The sequence below is a fragment of the Pteronotus mesoamericanus genome, unplaced genomic scaffold (genome assembly GCF_021234165.1).
Source record: "Pteronotus mesoamericanus isolate MK-2021 breed Mesoamerican mustached bat unplaced genomic scaffold, CSHL_Meso_final scaffold_125, whole genome shotgun sequence".
NCBI lineage: Eukaryota > Metazoa > Chordata > Mammalia > Chiroptera > Mormoopidae > Pteronotus > Pteronotus mesoamericanus.
Window position 1 is genome coordinate 11,416,545 of NW_026555304.1, and position 24,847 is coordinate 11,441,391.

The window sequence follows — 24,847 nt, forward strand, 5'->3', positions numbered from 1 at the left end:
AAAGTAGCAAGAGAAAAGCAGTTAGTCACCTATAACGGCAATCCCATACGGCTGTCAGCTGATTTCTTAACAGAAATTTTGCAAGCCAAAAGAGATCAGCAGGAAATATTCAACTTGATAAGCACAACCAAGATTGCTCTACTGAGCAAAGCTATCATTTAGAATCAAAGGACAGATAAAGAGCTTCCTGGACAAGGGAAAGCTAAAGGAGTCCATCACACCAAACCAGTATTACATGAAATGTTAAAGGGTCTTCTTTAAGAAGAAGTAAAAGGTAAAAAAATATGGACAATAGAATGGCAATAAATGCTTATCTATCAACAATTGAGTCTAAACAACAAATAAACAAACAAGCAGTACAGAAACAGAATCATGTATACAGAGAACATTTTAGTTGTTGCCAGATGGGAGAGGATTGTGGGAATAGGTAAAAATGGTGAAGGTATCAAAAAGTGCAAATTGGCTGTTATAGAATAGTCATGGAGATGTAAAGTACAGCATAAGGGATAAAGTCAATAATAGTCTAATAACTAGGTATGGTGTCAGTTAAGTGATATTTATCAGGATGATCATTTAAGTTATGTCTAATCACTGGGGTGTACAGCTGAAACTAATATGATAATGTATGTCATCTGTAATTGAAAGTAAAAAATATTTTAAAATAAAAATAAAAGCTTTTTGCCTTCAAAAATAGTTAAAATGATTAAATTTTGTTATGGATATTCTACAATAAAAATAATGAGGAAATCAAGAGAGGGAAACTGATTACTTAGAAATAAATAGCAATGAAATTACTATGAATCAGTATTTAAGTTCTGTTGCTAATTTAGAGTTTTAAATTTATTTCTTAGAAAAGAAAGATGGAAAGTAAGTGAAAGAAGGATATCACTTAGCAAAGTAGAAAAATAAAGTAAACCTAGAGAAAATAGAGGAAATTGCATAAATTACTAAGTTATTAAAATAAAAGCAAAACATAACAAATCAAAATTTTCATTATTCATTGGAAAGAGGAAAATAGACCAACTTTTGAACAGTCTAATCTGAGGGGGGGAAAAGGCAAATCCACAAGAAAGCTTAGGAAGCAGAAAGGCCAAATAAGCATCAAGAGTATTTATTTATAACATCCAACATTTTCTAGAATATAAATGATTAAGATTGATTGAAGACATGAAAAAATATTTAAATAATCTTAGAAGTAACTGAAGGTAGAATCAAAGATGTACTTCTTTATGAAGGACTTAGTCCCAGTTTTTTGTGGTGTTTTTTTAAATGGAGATATTTCATTTATTTTTCAACGTTATACAGATAAACATCAAAAATACTTCCCAGTATTCCCTTGAAGTGCAGTGCTGTGGTACACAATGAACATTAGCTGACAGTAAAACTAAGGAAGCAGCGTTCCTCTTCTCTTCCCTCCCCTTTCATTGACTCTGTTAGGAAGAACCAAGAAAAGAAAATCATACCATGTAACAGTTTCTCAACACTTGTCTCTACATGATAAAAGACTCATGTTACATATCCCTCCCTGCTGTATATACTAAGAAACTGGTGAAACGTAAGGCCAAAGTAACATGTATATAAGGTTTTGGTCTGTCAAGATTAAAAAATATGTATTCTAACAGAATCTGTCCCATTCTTTTGGGTGACTGTATATTCAAAAGACTTTTCTTAAATCCATTTTTAATTTTTTTAGACCCCAACTCCACTGTGGGAGAGAAGGGGATTATGAGCACTCCTGTACGTAGGCTGCAGGATGGAAGCGACAGTGCAGTAACTTACCACTCTCTGTGCCATGTCACCGGAGCCCCCACTCTCCTGTGGAGGTATAAGGTTGTTGGAACTCCATGATACCCTCTTGTAAAGCCCTTTCCTGTGAGGAGGAATGGGTGAGGGAGGCAGAAGGAGCACCAGCCAAAACAACATAGAGTAACTTTACAAGGTCAAAATTAAATGTCCCCCAAATTGTAACATTTTCCAGCATGAAGCAGTATGGCCTTGCCCTAGATCCCCCTGGTGACTGTAACAGGTATTTGGAAGCAGGTGACCTCATTCTGAGCATCCAATAAAGCCTCCACCTGGGAGAAACTCAGTGACTAGACCCATAGTTAACCAGTGTTGTGAATCAGGTTAGAGTTTTAATTAGTACTGTGGTTCCTATCAAAACACCTGGGGTACTAGTCAACCAAGTGATTCAGTCAGAGCCCATGGAAATCTCTGTGGATGAGGACTATAAATCTGCACTTCCTTAGGGCTTACTCCTTTAACTCCTTTTGCCCACTTTTTAAAAAGCAGTTTCACTGATGTATAATTAATACACAATAAACTGCACGTGTTTAAAGTGTACAATTAATAATTTTTGATGTATGTATACAAATGTGAAACCATCACCACGAAAATAGTGAATATATCCATCACCCTCCAAATTTTCCTTGCGCTCCTTTGTAATCCATCTCTCCTGCCCCTCCCTTGGTCCCTATTCCTAAGCAACCACTGATCTGCTTTCTATCACAGTGGATTAGTTTGCATTTTTGAGAGTTTTATATAAATGAAATCATTTGGGAACTTTCATAAGTTTAAGCTTAAGACCACCATAAAAGAAAAGGCTGAATTTAAGAAAAGTTTTTGGACAATGGAAGGTGATGTTAGTAACAAAAATGAACTAGATATGTACATTTTTCTATAATACTTGTCTCCTACATGAGTGGACTTTTTATATGAGTTTCTACTTTGCATTATTATTAAATACTATAGCATATCAAAACATAATTTTTTTCAAAATTAAAATTTTACTAATGTTCCATTTTTATGTCCCAAAGATACTGCCTGAATGCAAAGTTGTTTCACTTGATTTTGGTTTTCTTTTGTTTTTAATCTTTTTTGCAGAGCATATAGGATTGGGCAGTGCAGGGATGTCAAAGTCTTTAGACTGATATCCTTGGGAACCGTGGAGGAGATCATGTACTTACGACAGGTATACAAGCAGGTAAATATATTTCCCTTCTGATTAAAAAGTAATCATTTGCCTGTTCTCAAACATTAGGAACAGATTTGCATAAAAATATATTTTTAATTATATTCTACCTATAATATGGCATTTAATAAGATTATGAAATATACTCTAGAATATACTTTTATAAAACATTCTTATTTAGGTTCATTGAACTTTAGAGCTGAAAGTTTCTTAGAGCAGTACTTCTTAAATTTTAATGTACACTCAATCAAGTAGGGATCTTTAAAATAATAGATTTTGTCCTGGCTGGGTGGCTCAGTTGGATACAGCATCATCCCATGCACCAAAAGGTTGTGGGTTCAATTCCCATTCAGGACACACACCTACTTTGCGAGTTTAATCCCCAGCCAGGAAGCATATGGGAGACAGATCTGTGTTTCTCTCTCACATCAATGTTTCCCCCTGTCTCTCCTTCTCTAAAATCAATAAACGTTTTCTCAGGTGAGGATTAAAAAAAAAAAAAAAATACAGATTTTGATTTAGTAGGTTTGTGTGGAGCCCAAGATTCTGCATTTTTAACAAGCTTCAAGGAGTGCCAAACACTACTAGTCTGTAGAGCACAATTAGAATAGCAAGGTCACAGTTTCCCAATTTGTGGGCCAAACATAACGTTATGCCATCAATGGGATAAGGATTCCCTGAGACATTGATCCCACAGCTCTGAGCAGCAAGATTATCTAAGCTGGAGTCGTCCAACCTTGAGTAACAACCTCTATTTACTCCAGGTAGATGTTACCATTTTCTATATGTGCCATGACAAAAAGAAGAGTGAGGAGAAATGCCTTAGAGATAGCTAAAGCAACCATTTCAGAGCCAACCCAGTAAGTAGAATTTACAATCAACTGCAAGTGCCCTACTGTGCTGGCCCTGTTAGTATTCATTTAAAATTGCATTAACTCTTTAGTATCCTTAGGGTATCAATTACTATTCCATTTATGCTTCTAAATAAAGTTTATTTAGTTTAGAACTGCTGACTTGAGAAGATCTGGAATGAGGTTCAAGTTTAATTATAAATGTTAAATTTGAATTACTCCCTATATATTGAGTTGGCATCTCTTTAAGAGCAAACATCTGCCACATGTGGTGGTAGTTAACCTAAGAATGATCCAATCTTAAATTAATGCTGTTTTCTTAATTCTAAAAATAGAATTGTACACAGCAGTTTTTGTTTCTTCTTAAAGCATTTAGCTCTGTAAAAAGCCTTTCATCTTTTTGTTCCTTGGTATAACACAACCACTTAAAAATTACTTTTTTAAACATATTTAACCAATCTTAGAAAAAATAGGATATTATTTTTTCAACTTCGAAGCAGTTCTTTAGAATAATATCTTAACCTATCACAAGTAAGAGTTTTTCCTCAACATGTAATTTTTCTCAGTCCCATTACTACATATATATACAGGGTGGGGGAAGATAGGTTTACAGTTATAATTAATAAATAATAGTATGAGAAATAAACTGCTTTGTGTACTCACACTGTAACCTACTTTTGTTCTACCCTGTATATACTTTTTAGCTATACATCTAACTCTATAGTAAAATAAAATGGCCTGTTATATAATGTATATTATATAATATATAATAAAAAGGCTTCAGAAGATGATGCTAATTTAGGTTTTCAGAACTTTGTAGGATCTAGTTACTTATTAAAATATTTTTTAATTGTGAGCTACTTGGGGAAGATTCAGCCAGGCAACTTGGTAGACACAAAGATAAGATGGCAGACATGTGAGGAAAACACATTAAATGTGATTTCAAGATTGATTGGAGTTTGAACCAAGGGTACATGTGGCATGCACACTCTAGGCTCTCAAGTGTTCCTCAGGTCTTTTGGGGAAAATAAACATCCAAAAATGACATTTAGAAAAAAACCTATAAAAATGTTGGGAAGCAAGAAGAATTTCTTATGTGATCCAGAAGTTATAAGAAATCCTGAAGGACAAAAAACAATTGAGATCCTATTAGAGGAAGAAACTAAGCTAATAAACTCAGTCAGGAAAAGGCTACTGAAAAAGGTAAGTGTAACTTCCGAATAGTCCAAGGTTAGAGTTACCAGATACTGGAAAAATAAGGGAGCATGGGGGTAGCTGTGGCACTCATTCTTTAGATTATCACTGATGACCTAACAAGATGGTTTAACACTTAACGGTATTATCCCATTGTACCAAAATGCAGCCATCAGAGGTGTCTGTTCTCAAGAGGAACGATAATTAGAAATATTGAAAGCAAAAAAGCGAGACAGGCTCCAGATTTTTGCTGAAATCAAAAAGAAAGTTCTTACCATTGCCCAGGAGATTAAATACTCGCACATCCTCCACTTTGAATTATCCTGAAGTAGGCTGAGATAAGCATGTAAGATATTTGAAGACAGATGAATACCCAACAAAAAATAATTATTTAACGATTTAGGAAAATAAACACTGAAAATGGCCCTCAAAGATAATTAGGTTCTAATCCCAGAATCTGTTTGTGTTCCTCTGTATGGGGAAAAAGGTATCTTTGCGGATAAGATTAAATTCATGATTTTGAGATTAGGGTGAATAGCCTGGATTACCCAGGTGGGGCCTAAATTACAAGTGGCCTAATAAGAAAGAAGCAAATGGAAATCTGACACAGACAGGAGAAGACGAGGCAGTGAGACCACAGAGGCAGAGACTGAAGTGATGTAGTTTTAAACTGAGGCATGCTGGCAGCAAGCAGAAGCTGAACAGGAAAGGAATGATTTCTCCCCTAGGGCATCTGGAGAAAGCACTGCCCTGCCAAACCTTGAAGTCAGCCCAGTGATACAGATTTCAGAGGTCTGACCTCCAGGCTGTAAGAGTATATCTGTTTTTTAACCCACCAAGTGTATGAAGATCTTACAGATGCCATAGGAACTAATAGCAGACACTCAGAATTAGAATTTGCCGCAAAGAAAAGAGAATTAATAGAAGAATTATGAAAGAAATATAAAGAATATATTCAAATGGTGAGTGAGTTTGTAGGACCCTGGAAACAACAGTGTACTTGGAAAAATAATCCATTAGAAACCCCCAAAATGAAAAACTTCAAAGATAGGCTGAGTGGCAAAGAGCAAAGTTTTTATCTAAAAGGAAGGCACAAGAAATTCTACATTACAGAGCAAAAAGAGATACCACGCATGGAAGAAGAGTTGAGGAAATGAAGGCTAGATCTAGAAGTTCCAGTATCAGCCTTTTAAAATGGTGTTTAGGGAAAAAAAAATTTATTTAAATTTTTTAAAATTAGTTTACATTCGATATTATTTTGTTTTACCTTCACTTGTACAGCACAGTGGTTAGCCACCATTATATCAGTTTTAGAGTTGAAGAAGAGAACAGAAAAAAAGAGGAGGGAAAGCCCCAAATAAAAGAAACATGTAAAACATAGAGAACAAGTCCATGGATTATATGGGCCCACCAAGTGCTTAAACGGGATGAATGAAAATAGATCCACATTTAACACTATCTTTCTATAATTGTAAAACATCAAAATAAAGTGAAAAATCCTTGAAATTTTCAGAGATAAGCTTTTTTGAGAGGAAAAAATTATCTACAATAGTAGTCGAATTAGATGGACATCTTAGTTCTTTTTTTTCCTCACCTGAGGATGTTTATTGATTTTAGAGTGAGAGAAAAGCGGGGGAGGAGAGAGAGGTAGGGAGAGGGAGAAACATTGATGTGAGAAACACTGATCAATTGTCTCTTGTCCGCACACCAACTGGGGATCGAACCTGCAACCTAGGTATGTGTCCTGACCAGGAATCTACCCCACAGCCCTTTGGTGTTGGGGATGATGCTCCAACCAACTGAGTCACCTGGCCAGGGCGACATCTAACTTCTTATTAATGATATTTGATACTTAGGAGCAACAATTTCAAATAAGGGGAAATAATAGCCCTATATTGTCAAGGAGAGTGAATTATTAATTCAAAACTTTCCACAAAGAGTCTAGCCTAGGTGACTTCAGCTGTGAATTCTATCAAACATCTAATACTCTTTTTGGAAACAGAAGAGTAGGGAACACTTACAACTTAACTTTAGAAAGATAGATGAATCCTGATACCAAAACTTGACAAAGACATTCCAAAAACTGAAAATTACAGGCCAGTATCTCTCATAAACATAAATGTGAAAATCTCTAACAAAGCCTTAGTTAGTTTAATTGTGCCCTTCCCTCCCATCCCCCCAAAAAAGATATGTTAAAAGTTCCAACCTCTGGCATTTGGAATGGAATCTTATTTAGAAGTAGGGTCTTTGCAGATACAATGAAATTATGATAAGGTTACACTGGAATAGGGTGGGCTCTAATCCAATGATTGATGTCCTGTAAGAAGAGGGAAATTTGGACACAGATGGACACAAAAGGAGAATGCCAGGTGACAAGGGAGACAAAGATTGGAGTGATGGAGCTGCAAGCCAAAGATCACCAAGGATTACCACCCACGACCAGAAGCTGGGGGGAGTAAGGAAAGAATCTTTCCTTAGAACCTTCAGAGAGACCATGGCCCTGCGAACGCCTTGATTTCAGATTTGTAGCTTCCAGAACTGTGAGAGAATAAATTCCTGTTGTTTTAGGGCACCAAGGTTGTGTTACTTTGTTAAACAGCCTTAGGAAACTAATGCAGCCACTAATTTGACTATATTTTTATATGAAACTTCTATATGACAAAGGAACTCTAAGGCAATTTAAAAACAAGACTAGGAGGAAATATTTGCTGTATATATATGATACAACAAAGGATTAGCATTTACCATATATAAAGAACTTCCACTTTCTATATAAAACAATAGAAAAACTATGATTAGGTATTTCACTAAAGGAAAAAAATACGAATTGCTATCACATGTATGAAAAAATGCTTAACCACAGTTGTAATCTAGAAATACAAAATAAAATAAAGATTGTGTTCTGCATGTTCTTCTATCAAGGCTTTTTGTTTTGTGAGGTTTTTTTTTTATTTTTTTAGGGAAATAGGGAGATTCATTGTTCATTGTTGGTGGGTGTATTGTAAAGAGCTATTCATATACTGTTTTTGAGAATACAATTTGGTACATTTATTTTAGAGGCTAATTTAACAGCATTTTAAAACACACAGCACCTTCTCCCTATGTACCTGACAGTAACACTCTCACATATAAACAGTGAAGGATGACAAGGATTTATATTCACTGTCGTTAGCCTTTGCTTAAAAAAATTAAAAATGAAACAGCCTAAGTGCCCAATAGTAACAGAATAAGAACATGAATTCATGTATACCCATATTATGGTATACTCTGCACAACAACAAAAAAATTATAGAGCAGATGTGCTAATGTGGCAAGATTTCTAACACATTTTTAAGTGGGGCAAAAAAAAACAACTTGCAGAACATGTGTGGCAGTTGTGTTTATTCATAAAACTATTCGATATTTCTGTTTGAAAGAGATCTGGAAGATACACCTTACCAGCTCACTGGTGGCTAGACTGATAAGGAATGGTCTGTATTGTTCAAGGGGGACTTCACTTTGATATGCTTTGTTTGCATTTTTGGGGGTAATACATGCAGATATTTTACACTTTTTAAAAATAAGAACATCGTCTACACAGCAACTTTACTCCTTCGGGTTTGGAACATTGTGTGTAATCTAAGTTTGGCATTCAGAAATTCATATTTCATATATATATATATAATTTATTTAGAAATAAGTTTGTATATACAGGAGAGTTGCAAGAACAGCACAAAGAAGTCCCAATAAACTTCACCCAAATTCCCTGGTTGTTATCATTTTACTCCATTTGCTTTCTCTTTCTCTCAGCTGTGATCTTTATTCTTTTTCTGAACCATTTGGGAGAAAGTTACATGTTTATCATCTCCAAGTTGTCTAGTGTATATATCACCTCCAAATTGTCTAGTGTGTATTTCCTCAAAACAAGAACACTTTCCTATTTATATATACATATAAAAGTAGTTTTAGGCATTATAAACACTTAATTTTACATATTGTTCTGCACCTTGTTTCCACTACCCCCCACCACTGTCCTCTCAAAAACCGTTATCCAATTCAAAAAAACTAACATTGATACATTACCTTGTAATCCGTAGAACCCATGTGATTTCAGTTTGCCTGGTAATGTTTGCTTTTTCCTTACTGGTTCAGGACCCAAACCAAGATCATAGTTACAGTTCTTTTTGTGTCTCTTCAGTTTTCTAACACCTGGAATAAGCTTTTCTAGCCTTTCATGGTCATGATAATTTTAACAAATAAATCCACTGATGTTTCCTCATGTCCAGACTCAAGCCAAGAAGGCTTGGCATGAGTAAGTATGAAACCATGTAGCGCTCTACTCATTGCATTGGTCAGAAAGCACGTGGTGGTGACCTTTCCCCATTGCTAGTGATGTTAAACTTGATCACCAAGCGAGCTATGTCTGCCAGCTCTCTCCACTGCTAAGTCACTGTTTTTCTGCTTTGTAATTGATAAATATTTCATGGAGAGATCTCTGTGACTGTGCTAATATCCTGTCCCTCATCAAACCTATACGCATCAGCCTTAGCATTATCTGATGATTCCCACCTGAATCAGCCACCGCTATGATGGTTGTCAGATGGTGATTCTTCTATTTCCATTATTCCTGTTTTTTTAAAAAAAATTAGTTGGCATTCTAACATAAGAAAGAGCTTTTTCCCCTTCTTTTTATTTATTTAACCTGTGTTGACTTATGGGATCATATTTTAGTAACATTACAACTCATTGAATATCACTATTTACATTGATATTCAAACTATCTCATTTTTGGCCAGTGGGAACCCTTTCGAAGTGGCTCCTGTGTCATTTTGACAAATGGCCATAATTCTTTTTGCACTTCCTTAAACTGTGGTGAACTGAATAATTGTTCCCCAAAAATGTCCACCTCCTTATCCCCTTAAACCACCTGGATTATCTGGGTGGGCCCCATGTAATCAGAAAGATTCTTACTGGGGGGAGAGGGGCAGAAGGGTCAAACAGAGAAGTGACAGCAGAAGCAGAGAGGCTGATAGGGAGATGCCACGCTGCTCTTCTGGAAAATGGAGAAGGAGTCATAAAACTCTTAATATGATGAACATTCCTTTTTAATTCCTTCATATCTTTATGTTGTGGATAAATCCAAGCATTTTGTAGCCTTGTATGAGTTTTTCTTAAGATGGAAACCAAGCTACATTTTCCAATTCCTGATTTTTTCCCCCTATCCTCTTGAATTCATTGTGATTTTAAAAATATATATAGTTAACCTACAGATAGATGCATCTGGCCTTCACTTTTACTGGAACCACTTTGGAAAACTTATTTTAAGTACAAAATAATGTGCCTTTTATAAGTTTTGTGATAAAACTTTGGTATAAAACTTATAAAGTTTCAGATTTAATGCTTACAAATTACTTTGGTAGTATATTTTGTAGTAATATTTAGTAGTTCTACAGTCTGACAATACTGTGTAAAATACTAAGGTAAAGTTAGTAGCAAGAGTAAAATCTTCAGGTAACCAGGCCACCAGATACATCAACTGCTATTGTGATTCTATATTCCCAGGACTGTAGCCCATGTTTCTGGGACATTGATATGGAACTGAATAAGCTGATATTGTTGATCTATAACTTATTCAAAGTAAGGTCCCAAGAGTCTTGTTTTAAGAGGAACATCCTGGAGGTGAAAAATTATTGCAAGTATAAATTTTGGATTCAGCCCAATCCAAGTATAAATTCTAGAAATGACAATTTGTAGCAGGGCAGCTGTGGATAGGCACTTAATTTCTCTAAACTTAAGTTTCTTTATTTCTAAAATAGAGCAACTCCAGTTAGTTAGTTAGTTTGTTTGTTTCTAAAAGGGAGGTAATATCTTATAGGCTCGTAAGGGATTAAATGAGAGAATATAAAAATGCTGTACATGCAGTAAGTGTTCAATAAATACCAGTAAATTATTAAGAATAATTTCAGTTGTCTGGAGTAATTTATTACAGTGCAAATCAACTCTGACAATAATCACAATAACCTATGATTTCTTATTAATCCTTCTATCAACAATAGGCTGAAGTTGGTTTTCATCCCGTGCATTCTTTGTTTCTTCTAAGAAATTTTAAAGTGTACATGGTATTAATCAGATTGTGTTTACATTACATAGTAAAATATCCAGTCAATAAAGAAAGACTTTAATGTTGATATGACAGTGATATATATCCTTAAGGGTTCCATGTCAGTATTTTCTCTATATTCATAATTGTTTCAGAAATGCAGTGTTTCTAAACAGCAGTTGAGTTCTTGCTATTATTTGACAATATAGCGATCACCACAGTTAGTTTAACACCAACATGGTTATCATATAATCACTTCAGATTATAATTTAGTTTCGGTAAGGTGGCAATTAGTTCTACCAGTTTTGGTAGTACCTATTGTAATAAGAGTCTAGAAAGGAGAAAATTGTATCCAAATGTATGCCTATGTTATTAAACATTTTATATCAGGTGGATAGTCCTTAGAGATGTGATCTTGACTGAGTTGGTAGAAACAGATAAAATAGGAAATATAAGAGCTCTTCTTCAATAAGATTGGCCATTATTTCATCATTATGGCAACATCTGCTGGGGAAATTAAAATAAAATGTCCTCCCTAAGGAGAATCTGCCTGCTCCAGCTAAAGCAGTGTGTATACATGGAATGCCAGGAAATTCTGACATATTGTTGGAGCAAACACTTCAAAAATATCTTGTTTTTTCTATTTTAGCAACTTCACTGTGTGGTGGTTGGAAGTGAAAATGCCAAGCGGTATTTTGAAGCAGTTCAAGGATCAAAAGAGCATCAAGGAGAGCTTTTTGGGGTCTCTAATCTCTTCAAACTAAGGTCCCAGGGGTCTTGCCTTACAAAGGACATCCTGGAGGTGTGAAATTGTTCTCTGACCTTTTCAATAATATTTTAAACATGGTTTTCTCCCTCAGGAAACTTGAAATATAATTGGTGGTGCCTTTTCAGAGAAATTTTTGGTTTTCTTTTTAAAAATGCCTTATGTTTAGAATTTCTACTTTTTGAGAAATAAGAAATAAATTATTGTACCTCTAAACTAAGATTTTCCCATGCGTAGTTATAAATAATGTACACACACCAATACAGATACATGTACTAGATGGTGTGACCTCCAATGCCATTTTCAGACTGGGAAAAAGAAGTTTATTATTTTGAAACAGCTGTTGAAGTCAGGAACTAAAAAAAGAGACTTTCCTAAATAAACAAAAATATAAAATGTGTTTTGATTAAGTTACCAAATACTCCCTGAGATGCACTCTCATGTCTCATGGAGATTTTTGTTTTCTGTTCCCAATAAAAATTCCACCACTAATATTTCAAACTCTACCAGTTGTGTTCATCCTCAGCTTACAGATGTTTCTTATTCTTCAAACAGGGTATTTATAGCCTTTAAAAAAGTTATTTAAATTCTGTAATATATCAGTCTACTAAGGATATTAACCTATTTTCTGGTTGATATTGATATGAGAATCATAATATCCTAGACTGTTATCATCTTTTCAACCTCCTCACCCCATCATATATATATGAGGAAACTGAGTCTTGGAATTAAGGACATTTTCCTTAACTTCCAAGACTTTGTAATAATAAAATGTATACATCATTTGTTCATTAGCTACCGTAAAAAAGTTCAAGGAACAATTGGTCCCTGTCCTCAAGGAACTGAGACCATCTTGATGGGAGGTGGGACAGAACATCTACATAATAAACATGAAACATCAGAAAGCATATGTAAAGCAAGTAGCAGTATGATTCTGACCTAGTGCTAACCAGTGATCACTGAAGGATGGTTAGCAGGAAGGTGTGTATTATTTGTATCCTGTGAATATTGCCAGTGCTATATAATGTCTGGTGTCTACTGCTGAGTATTTTACAGTAATTGTTTGATTCTTAGTTGAGTGACCCATTTAAAGTCCCCTTTCTTTGATCTCTTTCATATTTTTTAGTATGCTGCTGCTCATTACGGACTTGTTTTTCCTATTTCTTTTCTCTAACCTACTTGATCAGCTTGTTTGCCCTCCAGGACCCCCTCAGATCTTACCTCTATCTCAGAGTACTGTACAACATACCAGCCTATATTCATCGTTCTAATTTGAAATCATTATCTATAAAATATATCAACATTATATCACTTATTCTGTCTTCTGTCATCGTTTATTTCTCTGTTTTAAGAGAATGACCACCGATTCCTTTGTTAACAAGTATTAACAAGTGTTGGGTAAGTCATATCAGTATGACAAGTTATTAAATAGAAATTTCTCTTGTTGCTGGTTGTGCTAAGTATATCTTGTTTCTTCTCCAGGAGTATTTGTTTATTAATGACAGGACCCTCAATGTCTTATTTTGTTTGCGGTTCTTGCTAGGCAAATCATTGGCCCTCGGTTATTAATTATTAAGTTAAAATTGCTCACTTGTTGTCAACCAAAATTTAAAATTATTCAAGCCTGGTTAAATTCATGTTGCTTTTGTCCAAACAGTGTTTTAAAATATCATTATTCCAAACCCTGTATAATGAAAGCATATATATTAACATAAAATAAGAATTTCACTTGTGATTCATTTTGATTTTTAAAGGCTGTAGAAAATCCTTTTTAAAATGTGTTAAGATGTGGAAATTTGGATTTATATGACATTCAATCTGATGATTTCTGAGCAATTTAGTTCTATTTTTCATTGACTTTTAAATCTATATCATAGTTTCTCTTTAAAGTTATATCGACAGTTCACTTCACAAATATTTATTGAGTATATATTAAATGTCAGATATTGTTGATAGAGCTACACATACAGAAATGAATAAAATACAAAAAGTCCTGCCTACAGAAAATTTACATTCTATTTAATGGAGACAAATAATAAGCAGAAAAAAATAAATGAATTATAGCATATATTATGGTGATAGGTTCCAATGCTACAAATAAAGCAGGTAGAATATGAATAAGTTCTGGAGACCTAATGCACGACATAGTGATTATAGTCAACAGTACAGTATTGTATACTTCAAAATTGCTAAGGGACTAGATCACAAATGTTCTTACCACAAAAACAATTATAATTATGTGACATGATAGAGATGTTAGCTAAAGCTGTGGTGGCAATCATATTGCAATTGTAAATGTAAAAATCAACATGGTGTACACCTTAAATGTGGACGTGTTATATGTTAATTGTACCCCAATTTTAAAAAATGAGAGTGGGAAGGAAAATAGGGAGACTATCAAGGAAACAGCGTTTCATTTATAAATGGAGTAGCCAAGGAAGAGTTCACTGTGAGATTACATGTGATCCTTTGAAGAGACTAGGGAGGAAGACATGATTTAGCCATAGGAACAAATGCTAAGGCCATGAAGGAGGAGAATGTCCAGCATGATTTCAGAATGGCAAGGAGGCCGGAGTGGCTGGAGTGGAGTAAGCAAGAGAGCAAGGGATGGGGCCAGGGAAATGACAGGAAGCAGGGCATATAAGAACTTTGACTTTAACTTCGAGGGAGACAGAAAGCAATTAGGGTTCTGAAAAGAAGACAGAAATAGTCTGATCTATATTGTCTACATTAAATATTAAGAATTAGACTGTAGCTCTGGTCAGTGTGGCTCACTTGGTTGGAGCATCATCCCATAAACCAGAAGGTCACGGTTTCCATTCCTGGTCAAGGCATATGCCTGGGTTGCCGGTTCCAGCACATAGGAGAGCCAATGGATATTTCTCTCTCACATTGATGTTTCTCTCCCTATTTCCCTCCCTTTCCCTTTCTAAAATCGGCAAGCATGTCCTTGGGTGAGCCTACAAAAAAGAGAGAGAGAATTACACTGAAGTACAAGAGTGGAAACAGGAAGTGAAATAGGGGGATAATGCAATAATCCACCTTAGCGAGGACAGTGGTTTGGGCCAGGGGATAGTGGCGATGGATTAGATAGAGGGTATGAGAAAAAGAGAGGAGCTAATAATGACAACTCCAAGGCGTTGGGCTGCATTGCAGCAAAACCTATCACAGAGGGGTTCTGATCACTTGAAAGATTTCTGGTACTGCCAATAGGATCTGTTGTAGCCATTTTAATTCTGTTGAAAAGAAGAAAGGCAGTCCTGGGAAGGAGGCTCCTCACTCCCTTGCAGTAATAACCCCGAGACATTGGAGGAAAAAGTATAGCAACTTACGAATTGCTTGTAATTCTCTAAATATCTTTAGGGGAAATTCTTCCTTGTTGCCCTGGATACCAGGTGGCTGGAACCATGCCATTGGTGTGTCTGTATATTCATAAGTTGGACATTTATAACTCTGGTGATGGTAGTATTGTTTCCCCTTGTTCTATCAACAAATAAAGCCTTAACAAAAGAAATACATAAATTTCCTTTTGAAGGAAAATTAAATATTCAAGAATTTAGGCAAGTAAATATTTCTACTTGAAATGCATAAATACTTTCCCAAAAGGTATAGCAAACCTGTTACATAATTAAGACCTTTTTTAGTTTCATATTAGGATGGACCTTTCCATTTTGATGTTTACTATACCTAATGAATCAATAAACATTTTAATAAATATGAACAATAAATACACTAGCAATGTAGGCTAGCATATCAAGTTCCCAATGCTCAACAATGACCTGTGCTGTTTCAAATGTAGACAGTATGTCCTTACTATAATTATTATATAGACATGGTTATTATAGAATCATTACTGTGAATATATATATTTTTCCACCTTCTATCACCTACTAGAGCTTTTAATAGAGTTGACTGAAAAGTATTAGTAGTGGTATATCTGAAAAAATAAGCTTTAAAAGAAGAAATAAGAGTATTTTATGGACCCAGCAGGCTTTCGCTGTGCCACTCCAGTCCCTAAGAATTAAGTTTTTTTAAATGTTATATAAAGTGTATATGAGTTCCTTAATTAGCAAATTGAAAAATAACATTAAGAGGGTTCAAGTAAGCTGCACTCAGTTCTTCTGAACTCAGTTTTAGCATGCCATTGCTGTTATCTGTTTTTTTTTTTAGCCCCATATTTTACACAGTTATTTGCATTATTTACAGAGAGAAGGCCAAGTGGAAGCAGGGGTCATGACAGCCACAACATGGTTGAAAGAGGAACCTCAAGTACACAAACTAGAAACAGTAAGCAATTTTTTAATCTATTGCCCAGAACTCCTAGAAAGCATGTACCGTGACAATTTTAAGTTTACTTTCCTTTTTCCTTCATTTTTCAATGTGTAAAGAAAAAGTCTTTTTAAAAAAAGTTAAGGACACAAAGTCAGAGGACTATCAGTGAAATTAATAATTTAAGGTAATTTAACATTTTTCTAAGGTTAATATTTATTGTATTATTTTCCATTACCATTTAATCCCCTTATAACTGCCTCGCCCCAGCAATCACCACACTATCTTCCATGTCCCTCAGTCCTAAAAACAAACTCCGGAGCACTCTTCAGGCATTTATATCTAGACTGGAATTTTAACTGTACCAAACTGTAAATCTAAAATTAAATACACTGTGTAGGTCACCAATCCAAATTAAATAAATAACTTTTACTGAACAACAAATTAAATGGAAATATAGCAATCTAAGTGTATTTAAGATTATTAAATCCAAACATCAGACTTATTCTCTTTCTTAAGTAGATATGTTATTTTGAGTCCTTGACCTAATAATCTTTTTAGTAATTTGTCATCTCACATACTACAAAATATGTATGTGTTATCAAAGGACATTTTTAAAAGTAAAGAAGATATGTAGAAGATTTTTTTCTTATTGTAGTTGCTGGTTTTTCTTGTTTGTTTTTAGAGGTTTAGTAATTTTATACTAGCTCAGTGATTTGGAATATGGAGTCAGTATTTTTCTGAATTTATAGAAATACATGAATATCAAATGTTGATAGAGGTATTGCTAGATAATATTTTCCCCAAAGCTTTTACTAATAAAGCCTCAGGTTTTTGGCGGGGTGGAGGGGTTCAGTTTTTCTTGGCAAAAATCTACAATTTTCTTTTTTTTTATTCTTGTTCAAGTACAGTTGTCTCCATTTTCCCGCCACCACTTTCTCTCACCCCTCACTCTCAATCCTTCCCCACTTTGGCTTTGTCCACGGGTCCTTTATACATGTTCCTTGACTTGACCTTTCCCCTTCTTTTCCCCCATTACCTCCATATCTCCGCCCCTCTGGTTACTGTCGGTTTGTTTTTTATTTCAATGTTGCTGGTTATATTTTGCTTGCTTGTTTGTTTTGTTGAGTAGGTTCCGCTTATAGGTGAGATCATATGGCATTTGTCTTTCACCGCCAAGTAAAGCCTCAGTTTTAGGAAACTAAAGGATATGCTGAGCTCTGACTGATGTGAAAAAATTAAATATTGATTTAAATTTGTACCAAATTTTGCTTCAAATATTTTGAATATTTTTTTTATTTCTGGTTGTCAAGATCCTATTCAATCTTATTTTTATTTTTAATTGATTAGAAACATTTTTCCAGCTGTGAATTATTTTCTTTGTTAACTCCTATTTGTTTCCCTCTTAGAGCAGGATTAGAAGCATCTGCTAGATTCCAGTAAGCAATAAGTTGTGTGCTTTTGACTTTAGAGGCCAGAATGGGTCCCGGCCTCTGATAAGCTGACTACTGGGCTCTATCTTTTTCTTATAAATAATTTGGTCATGTGGCACTCTAGTTAAAACTTTTATTTATTTTGGACAGTTATCCAACTTGAAAAGAGAAAAGAGTGTACCAGACTATAATATTAAATCCTTTACATTTGTTTATTAAATGTACTTTTACAAAATAACAAGTAATATACTTGTACAAATTATCTGCCCAAATTTATTCCTTTCCAGTGTAATAGATGTGATGTCATTGCCTTGATATTTTCTAATATTTTTTCCATTGCTTCTTATATAGCCTGGAGAGCCTGACTATCAAGAACACAGAGGGCCAAAACAACCTGCATGTGGTCTATGCAGTGATTTTAGCGATGATGAATCAGTGGAAAACTCAAGATTAAAGTCTACTAAAAACAAAGTATCTGACTCAAGTAAAGCTTCAGGTTCTCCTGGACAGCTTACTTTACTCCAGTGTGGTTTCTCTAAATTGCTTGAGACAAAATGTAAAGCAGTTAATGGTAGTGATGAAAATATTGCATCGGATAATGAAAGTTCTGATGAACAGCCCACATGCCTTTCAACAGAAGCCAAAGATGTTGGTTGTGAGAAAAGTCAAGTCCCTCTTGGTACTTCAAAACATCAGAAATTAGCCAACATCCTAAATCCAAATGAAAAATATATTTTTGATGAAACTGAAAAGATTTTAGAACAGACTATTTCTTCTGAGTCTTATGATAACAAAAGTTTTAAAAATACAACTGACCACCATTGCATTTTACAGAATTCTGTCACAGAATCAGAAGATAGTGATGTCATCTTTCCCACACAGTATACAACTCAGAAATTCCATGAGGATAGTATAAGTTTCAAGCAGCCCAAGGACGGATTTGAAGATTCCGAAACAGAAAACTCTGTAAAAATAGCAGATAATAATGATTATAGAAAGACTGATGTCAGAGAAAGTGGACTAATTTCAAAACAATTAAATCCTAGGAACCCGAAATCTATTATGGAAAGAAAAGGTAGTAGTGATATTAGCGATGAGTCTGATGACATTGAAATTTCCTCCAAGTCAAGTGTAAGAAAACAAAAAACTACTAGTTCTTTGAGGTTTAAGAGAAAAAAGGAAAATAAAAAGGAACTTTACACTTTTCCTAAAACAATGACGAAAGCAAACCAACTGTATGCAACAGGTGAAGATTGTAATTCTCAGGCTATTGATGCTTTTTCATCCTCAGATGACGATTTTTCTGTTAGCCACATCAATTTCTCTAAACAGAAACATAGACCAAAAACTTTAAAAGATAGAATTGGTTTCTCTCCAAAATTGCCTGGCCATAAGAAAAACAGCACTTTCGTACCAAGAACACCAATGAAATTTTCAAATGAGAGAGCTGTCAATCAAGAGCAGATGTATGAATCAATGGATAAATTTTTAGGTAACTGCAGATAACTTTCTGAAAACTTTTTTTTAATATGTTTGTTTTGGAAATCAAATAGTTATGTGAGAGATTCTTGAATTAGCTTGTAAAATAGCTAATGCTACATTGAGGCACAAATGAGGAACTTGGGTGGGCGGCAGAAAAAAGGGAAGACCACCTAGGTCAAGATAGAGAAGTTTGTCATCCCCGCCGGACCCCTTACATATGCCCCATTCTCCTAACTTTTATAATAATTATTTTTTTGCATTTTTATGGTTTTTATCACACAAATGTGTATCCCTAGACAAAGTTTGGTCTCTCCCCCTCCCTCTTTTTAATTTTATAGAATCTCTTTTATTCTATAGTATTCTTTCTTCATCCCTTCCATTTCCATATGATTTCTCTAGGCTATCTATAGAGTTTTCCTCAATTTGAATTTTGCTAATTATGTTCCTTTGGTGCAGCTGAGCATATTCCTCTACCCTCTATATTTCCTGAAAATGAGCCGTATCTGAGACTGTATCAAACTCAGGTTAAATTTCTTTGACAAAAGTTACTGTTTGGGAAGGCTACAGGAGGCACAAAATGTTTGCTGATCTTTATTTTTTTAATCCTCACCCTTGGATATGTTGCTTTTTTAAAAAATTAATTTTAGAGAGAAAGAAACATCAATTGGTTGCCTACTATACATGCCCTGATGTGGATTGAACCTGCAACCTAGGTATATGCCCTGACCAGGAATCAAACCTACAGCCTTTGGTGTACTAGACAATGCTCCAACCAACTGAGCCACCCAATCAGGGCACTGGTCTCTTGGCAGCCATTGATGCTTAATGCCTGTAACTATTTATTCATTCAGAGTAGCAAAACATTTTCTACTTCTCTCATTTCTGTTTTGTTAGAATGCTTCTGTAAGGACATCCTTGCATTTACTGTTACCCAGTGGTACAGTTCATATAAAGAACAGGGAAAAGAATTCCTTTCTTTACCAGCTTTTAATATAATAAATTGATCCCTTATCATCCCTAGAGGGAATGATCTTTCTAAAAATCATTATGAATTAATTGATTGAAACACATTTAATGGATCTCAATATACTGCAATTAATATCATTTTTGATGCTTAATTGTCTCATCTTTGCACAGTGGGAGCCTTTGCACATGAGCATTTTGGTTCCCAAGACCCTTTGACATCATGCTCGTCATCTCAAATTGCTATCTGATATTAAGACTGTTCTAGGATCATCTCATATATTTTCTGTTCCAGACAAAAAGTCTTGGTTTCTTTTAGTGAGAAATCATGTTTCAAGACCACAGTCTTATGCTAGGAATGATCTTTGCTACTACTAGCTTGGTTATTATTTCTGGGCCTTTTCAGTGCATAGATTGTATATGTGTGCATATACACGCATGTATATAAACGTGTGTATATGTGTGTATGTATGTATGTTAATATGCATATTTATCTACACATGTATTTTATGTATGATAATACTTCATGAGTTTCTATTGATACTTCCATATTTATATTGATAATTTGAGACTATAAAGTTTTTACTAAACCTCTTCTATATTATATTTGTATACCATTTTATCTTTAATGTTAATTCTGGTTCTTAAGCATAAGCATATGAAATAAGTAATTTCATAATTACTCATTTGTTTTATCCATATTTTATAAAAGTCAAAAAAGTAAAAATACCAATACTACTACATTATGATTCTTGGAAACGTGCTTTCCCATTTCTTCCTATTTTAAAAGCGGATATACTGTGTCTATAGTGTCAGAACATGCAGGCATCACATAATATTGCCTTCCCTTCTTAGACTTAATTTATTATTGGTTTGCAGATAACTCTCAATTTAATGCTCCCCATTATTCCTTATAGCAATGTTTCTCAAGTCATTTTGGTTTTCTGAAGCTTATTTTCTAGCAGATGTCTCAGGAAGTGTTCATGAGAATAATGTTCCCTGAGATTCTTGTTTATAACAGTTCGTGCCTTTTATACTTAAAAGTCATTTTTACTAGATATAAAATCCTTGGCTCACACTTTCTTAAGTATTTTAAGTATGTAGTTTTATTTTCTTCTGGCATGATATATTGGGGGTGGGTGGGTGGGGGGGGTGGGGGGGTGGGGGGATGTGTGTGTGTGTGTGTGTGTGTGTGTGTGTATTTTCCTAGGTGCTCAAAGGGGTTTCTTTTTCTTTCATTAATGTCCAGAACTTTTACTAGGTTGTATTTTGGTGTTTGTCTTAATCAGCTCAGGCTGCTATAACAAACTACCATAGACTGGGTGGTTTAACATTTATTTCCCACAATTCCAGAGGCTGGGAGTCTGAGGTCATGATGCCAGCATGATTAGGTTCTTGGTTAGGACACTTTTTTATAAGGGTACTAATCCCATTCATTAGGGCCCCACCTTCATGACCTTATTGTCTCCCAAATGTCTAGCAAATCTCAGCACACTGGGGATTAGGACTTCAACATATAAATGTTGAGGGGCTGCGGGGGCGGGGGTGGGGGGGGGGGGGGGGGCGGTACAAATGCTCAGTCCACAGCAGTGTTGGTTATTCAATATTCTCATAATGTAGTTTCAACTTGGTTTTTATTTTAGGAAAACTTTCTTGTACTAGTGTTTTTAGTTATTTGTTTTATTTCTTTTCTTTGGCTTTCTTCTTCAAGGACTCCTATTATTCAAATGTTCAGTCTTCTTTACCTGTCCTCAGGATCTGTCACATTCTTTCAAATCCTTTTTCATATCTTTTTCATTTCTTTTTGCTTCTAAAATATTTTCTTCTGTTTCTCTTAAATCATTATCTATTGTGTTCATTCCATCTTATGTTCCTTTTAGTTTAGTCTTTATTTCTGAAATAATTTTTTTAATTTCTAAGTTTTTTTTAGTTCTGTCACTCATTTGTAAGTTATTTTCATTCTCATTTATGTTGCTGGTTCCTGTGTTTTATCATTTTCTGAAAGTCCTTTACATCATTTTGAAATCAGTTATGATTTTAATCTGTTTTGTGAGCACATATAAAAGACATGTTTTAATTATAGGGATAAATTCTGCTCCTTACTCTCTTTTTTCTTTTAATAATTTTTATGAGATTTGACCCTCTTGCTTATTTCTATAGAAAAATTTTCCCGGAATTTTAAATGAGGCAGAATGTAAGAAATGTTTTGTAATGTCACAAGGATCCGTATCTGTGGTTTTTCTATAGTGTTCTCTCTATCCCTTTCCCCTGCTCTGCTCTAGACCTTCTCTTTCCCTCATTCCTGTTCTTCCGATTCTGCTCATTTTGACTCCCTTCCAGGAGTTTTTGCTCATTGTGTGGCCCTGACCTGAGCGTCCTGGTGGGTCAGTTTGGGAAGTTCCTAAGTGCTAGCTAGTTCCAGCCCCTCAGGCTTTCTTACCTTAGCCCATGCACTCACACAGCTCTGAAGAGTAGAAAACTTTCCCAGATTCACTGCTACCTCCAATTGGTCCATTGTCCTTCCCAGTGAATACCTGTTGGCTATTCTGGGATCTTCTGTTCTCACATCTATCAGATGCCATTCTGTTGCTTCCTTCTTCCTGCACGCAAAACCTGATGCCATGCAGAATGTGTAGCTCTTGGTGAATTTTCCCCACTTGCTTATATTTTAGGTCTCATAGGACTATCTTGTCATCTGGTTTTGTTGTTAGTGCTGTCCATGGCTTTTGGTTCTGCTCTCTAGCTGCTGTGTGTTCTCATGTAAGGATTCAGAATGATTGAAGAACTGCTTCCCCTGACACCACCATGTGCCAAGCATCTGATTAGTGATTTTGAGAGTTAGTTCAAAAGTGTCTGACTCATTCCCAAGAGCTACGTGAAAGAAGCTAGTATATAAGCAAGGATACAATGATACAGAAACCTTAATCATTGTGAGTAACTTATTCTCAAATCAAGCTTTTTTTTGCAGTTATTAGTAGTCTCATTTAATCATGGCAATATGTATTTTGATACCCTTGTTACTAAGTGCTGGACTATTCTTTGGTTTGTGTGCTACAGTTGGATTGTAGATTTGAGGAATTATTGCATAAACTATTTTTAAAATCAGCTAAGGCTTTTTCGTTTGTTTTTTTACTGTCCAAAAGGTGTCAAAAGTTAGTGTGGAACTAATGCTATTTTGAGTAAGGCATAAAAACCTATCATGAAAATTAAGAAAAATCTGACTAATTTTGTACCAGAAGAATCCTTATGAAGATTTAAACTGTTGCCATAAGGAGAATATTATCTTAGTTGTTCTTTCAGTCATTTTATTTAACATCTTGTTTTCACATGATTGGCGATTTGGGTTGAGAGAGGTTCAGGACTGAAACAGCACAAGTGTTGAAGGTCATAATCGAGGTTCATTGCCAGAGCTGTTTGAGAGAGCTTTTACAGACCTCAATTCTAGCCTTCTTTTTTATGACCACAGTTTAAAAGTAAATTATAGGTGCCTAGAAGCAAAGCAATAAAGAAGTAGCCATTTTTTTAACTTTTTTCAGATAAAAGCTATAAGTTAATTTTTTTCATTTCCTAAAAAGCTTCCAATTTTGACATTCTCTGGGCATATGTACAAAAAAGACAGAATATAAACAGTAAAACTGAACAAAGCCAACCAAACGAAACTCCCTGGTCATAAACCCTTTGCTCCCACTTCATCACTGTAATCAAGTACATGTTTAAAGAAACAGATGAGGCTTGCACTGTTCTTTAAATTTGTAAATAATTTTTTTTAAATAACTGGAAAACAAATTCATAGAAACGACCCTCCACCATGATTTTTGTGTTGGCCAAAACTCTCATTTCTGATTTAAGTCTAAAGACTGTTACCTAATCTTAGATGTTCTCATATTGATGCAAGGGAAACGTCCTTTCCGAGTTAACCCAGACCAACACATTTGAATGGTTTTTCTTTTTAATTTTTTTAAAAAGAACATTATAATATTAATGGACAAACAATGTGTTTTGAGGATTAAAAACAAAACAAGCATAACTTTTTTAGTGTATTGCTGATAATTTCTAAAGTATACATAGAACCATATTGCATCACAATGAGACATCACTTAATAAATATCAATTATGTCCTAGATGGCGTTCAGGAAGTGGCTTACATTCACTCGAACCAGAATGTGATTGGATCAAGCAGAGCTGAAAATCAAATGAGCCGATGGGCAGCACGTGACGTATTTGAATTGAAGCAATTTTCCCAGGTTCCTGCTAACATAGCTGTTTGCATTTCAAAGGTAAGAAGCATGGGGATACTGTCATCTTTTGTTTTTATCTCATTTTCATAGAAGTTACTCCACAGGATCTTCTCTTGAGTACCATCTTCAAAGGTAGCTACTAAAATTATAAGTGACATACGAATAAGTGTAAAACAACATTATATGGAGCACTGTAGTCATTGAAGATGTTTTATAGTACAAGACAAATCAATATCTAAATATCTAATAATTTTGAGTCGCTTAATAGTTTCCCTCAATAAAAGTTTGCTAGAAATGAAGAATCTGAGGGAATAATGCAGTTAAATCAAAACCAAAACAAGATTTCCTCCCAAAATTTTCATCCAAAATGAAGACACACAGAAACTAGCTTCATATGGAATTTACTTTTTCAGTGAAAGGATTTTTATAATGTTAAAAGTAATAAATACTTTTATGGGCTTTTCTCATTTAAAATTGCTGTTATATAGAAATAAGTCTTTATATAAACATGATATTTATTCGCAGTCACTTTCATCAAAGATTTTAAAAATATTTTCTCTCTTTAGCTTATTAATCCTTTATTCATTCCTAAAAACTTAGT

General features: G+C 34.7%; 1 protein-coding gene across 1 annotated transcript in view; it reads left to right on the top strand.

The window, feature by feature from the left end:
• ERCC6L2 (ERCC excision repair 6 like 2) overlaps positions 1-24,847 on the top strand; it is a 156,748-nt gene that overhangs the window by 93,453 nt on the left and 38,448 nt on the right. The window contains exons 13-17 of the mRNA XM_054588097.1: positions 2,884-2,983; positions 11,745-11,897; positions 16,068-16,148; positions 17,915-19,055; positions 24,131-24,285. Of these exons, the coding sequence (XP_054444072.1) occupies positions 2,884-2,983; positions 11,745-11,897; positions 16,068-16,148; positions 17,915-19,055; positions 24,131-24,285 (1,630 nt within the window). The remainder of the gene's footprint in view (positions 1-2,883; positions 2,984-11,744; positions 11,898-16,067; positions 16,149-17,914; positions 19,056-24,130; positions 24,286-24,847) is intronic.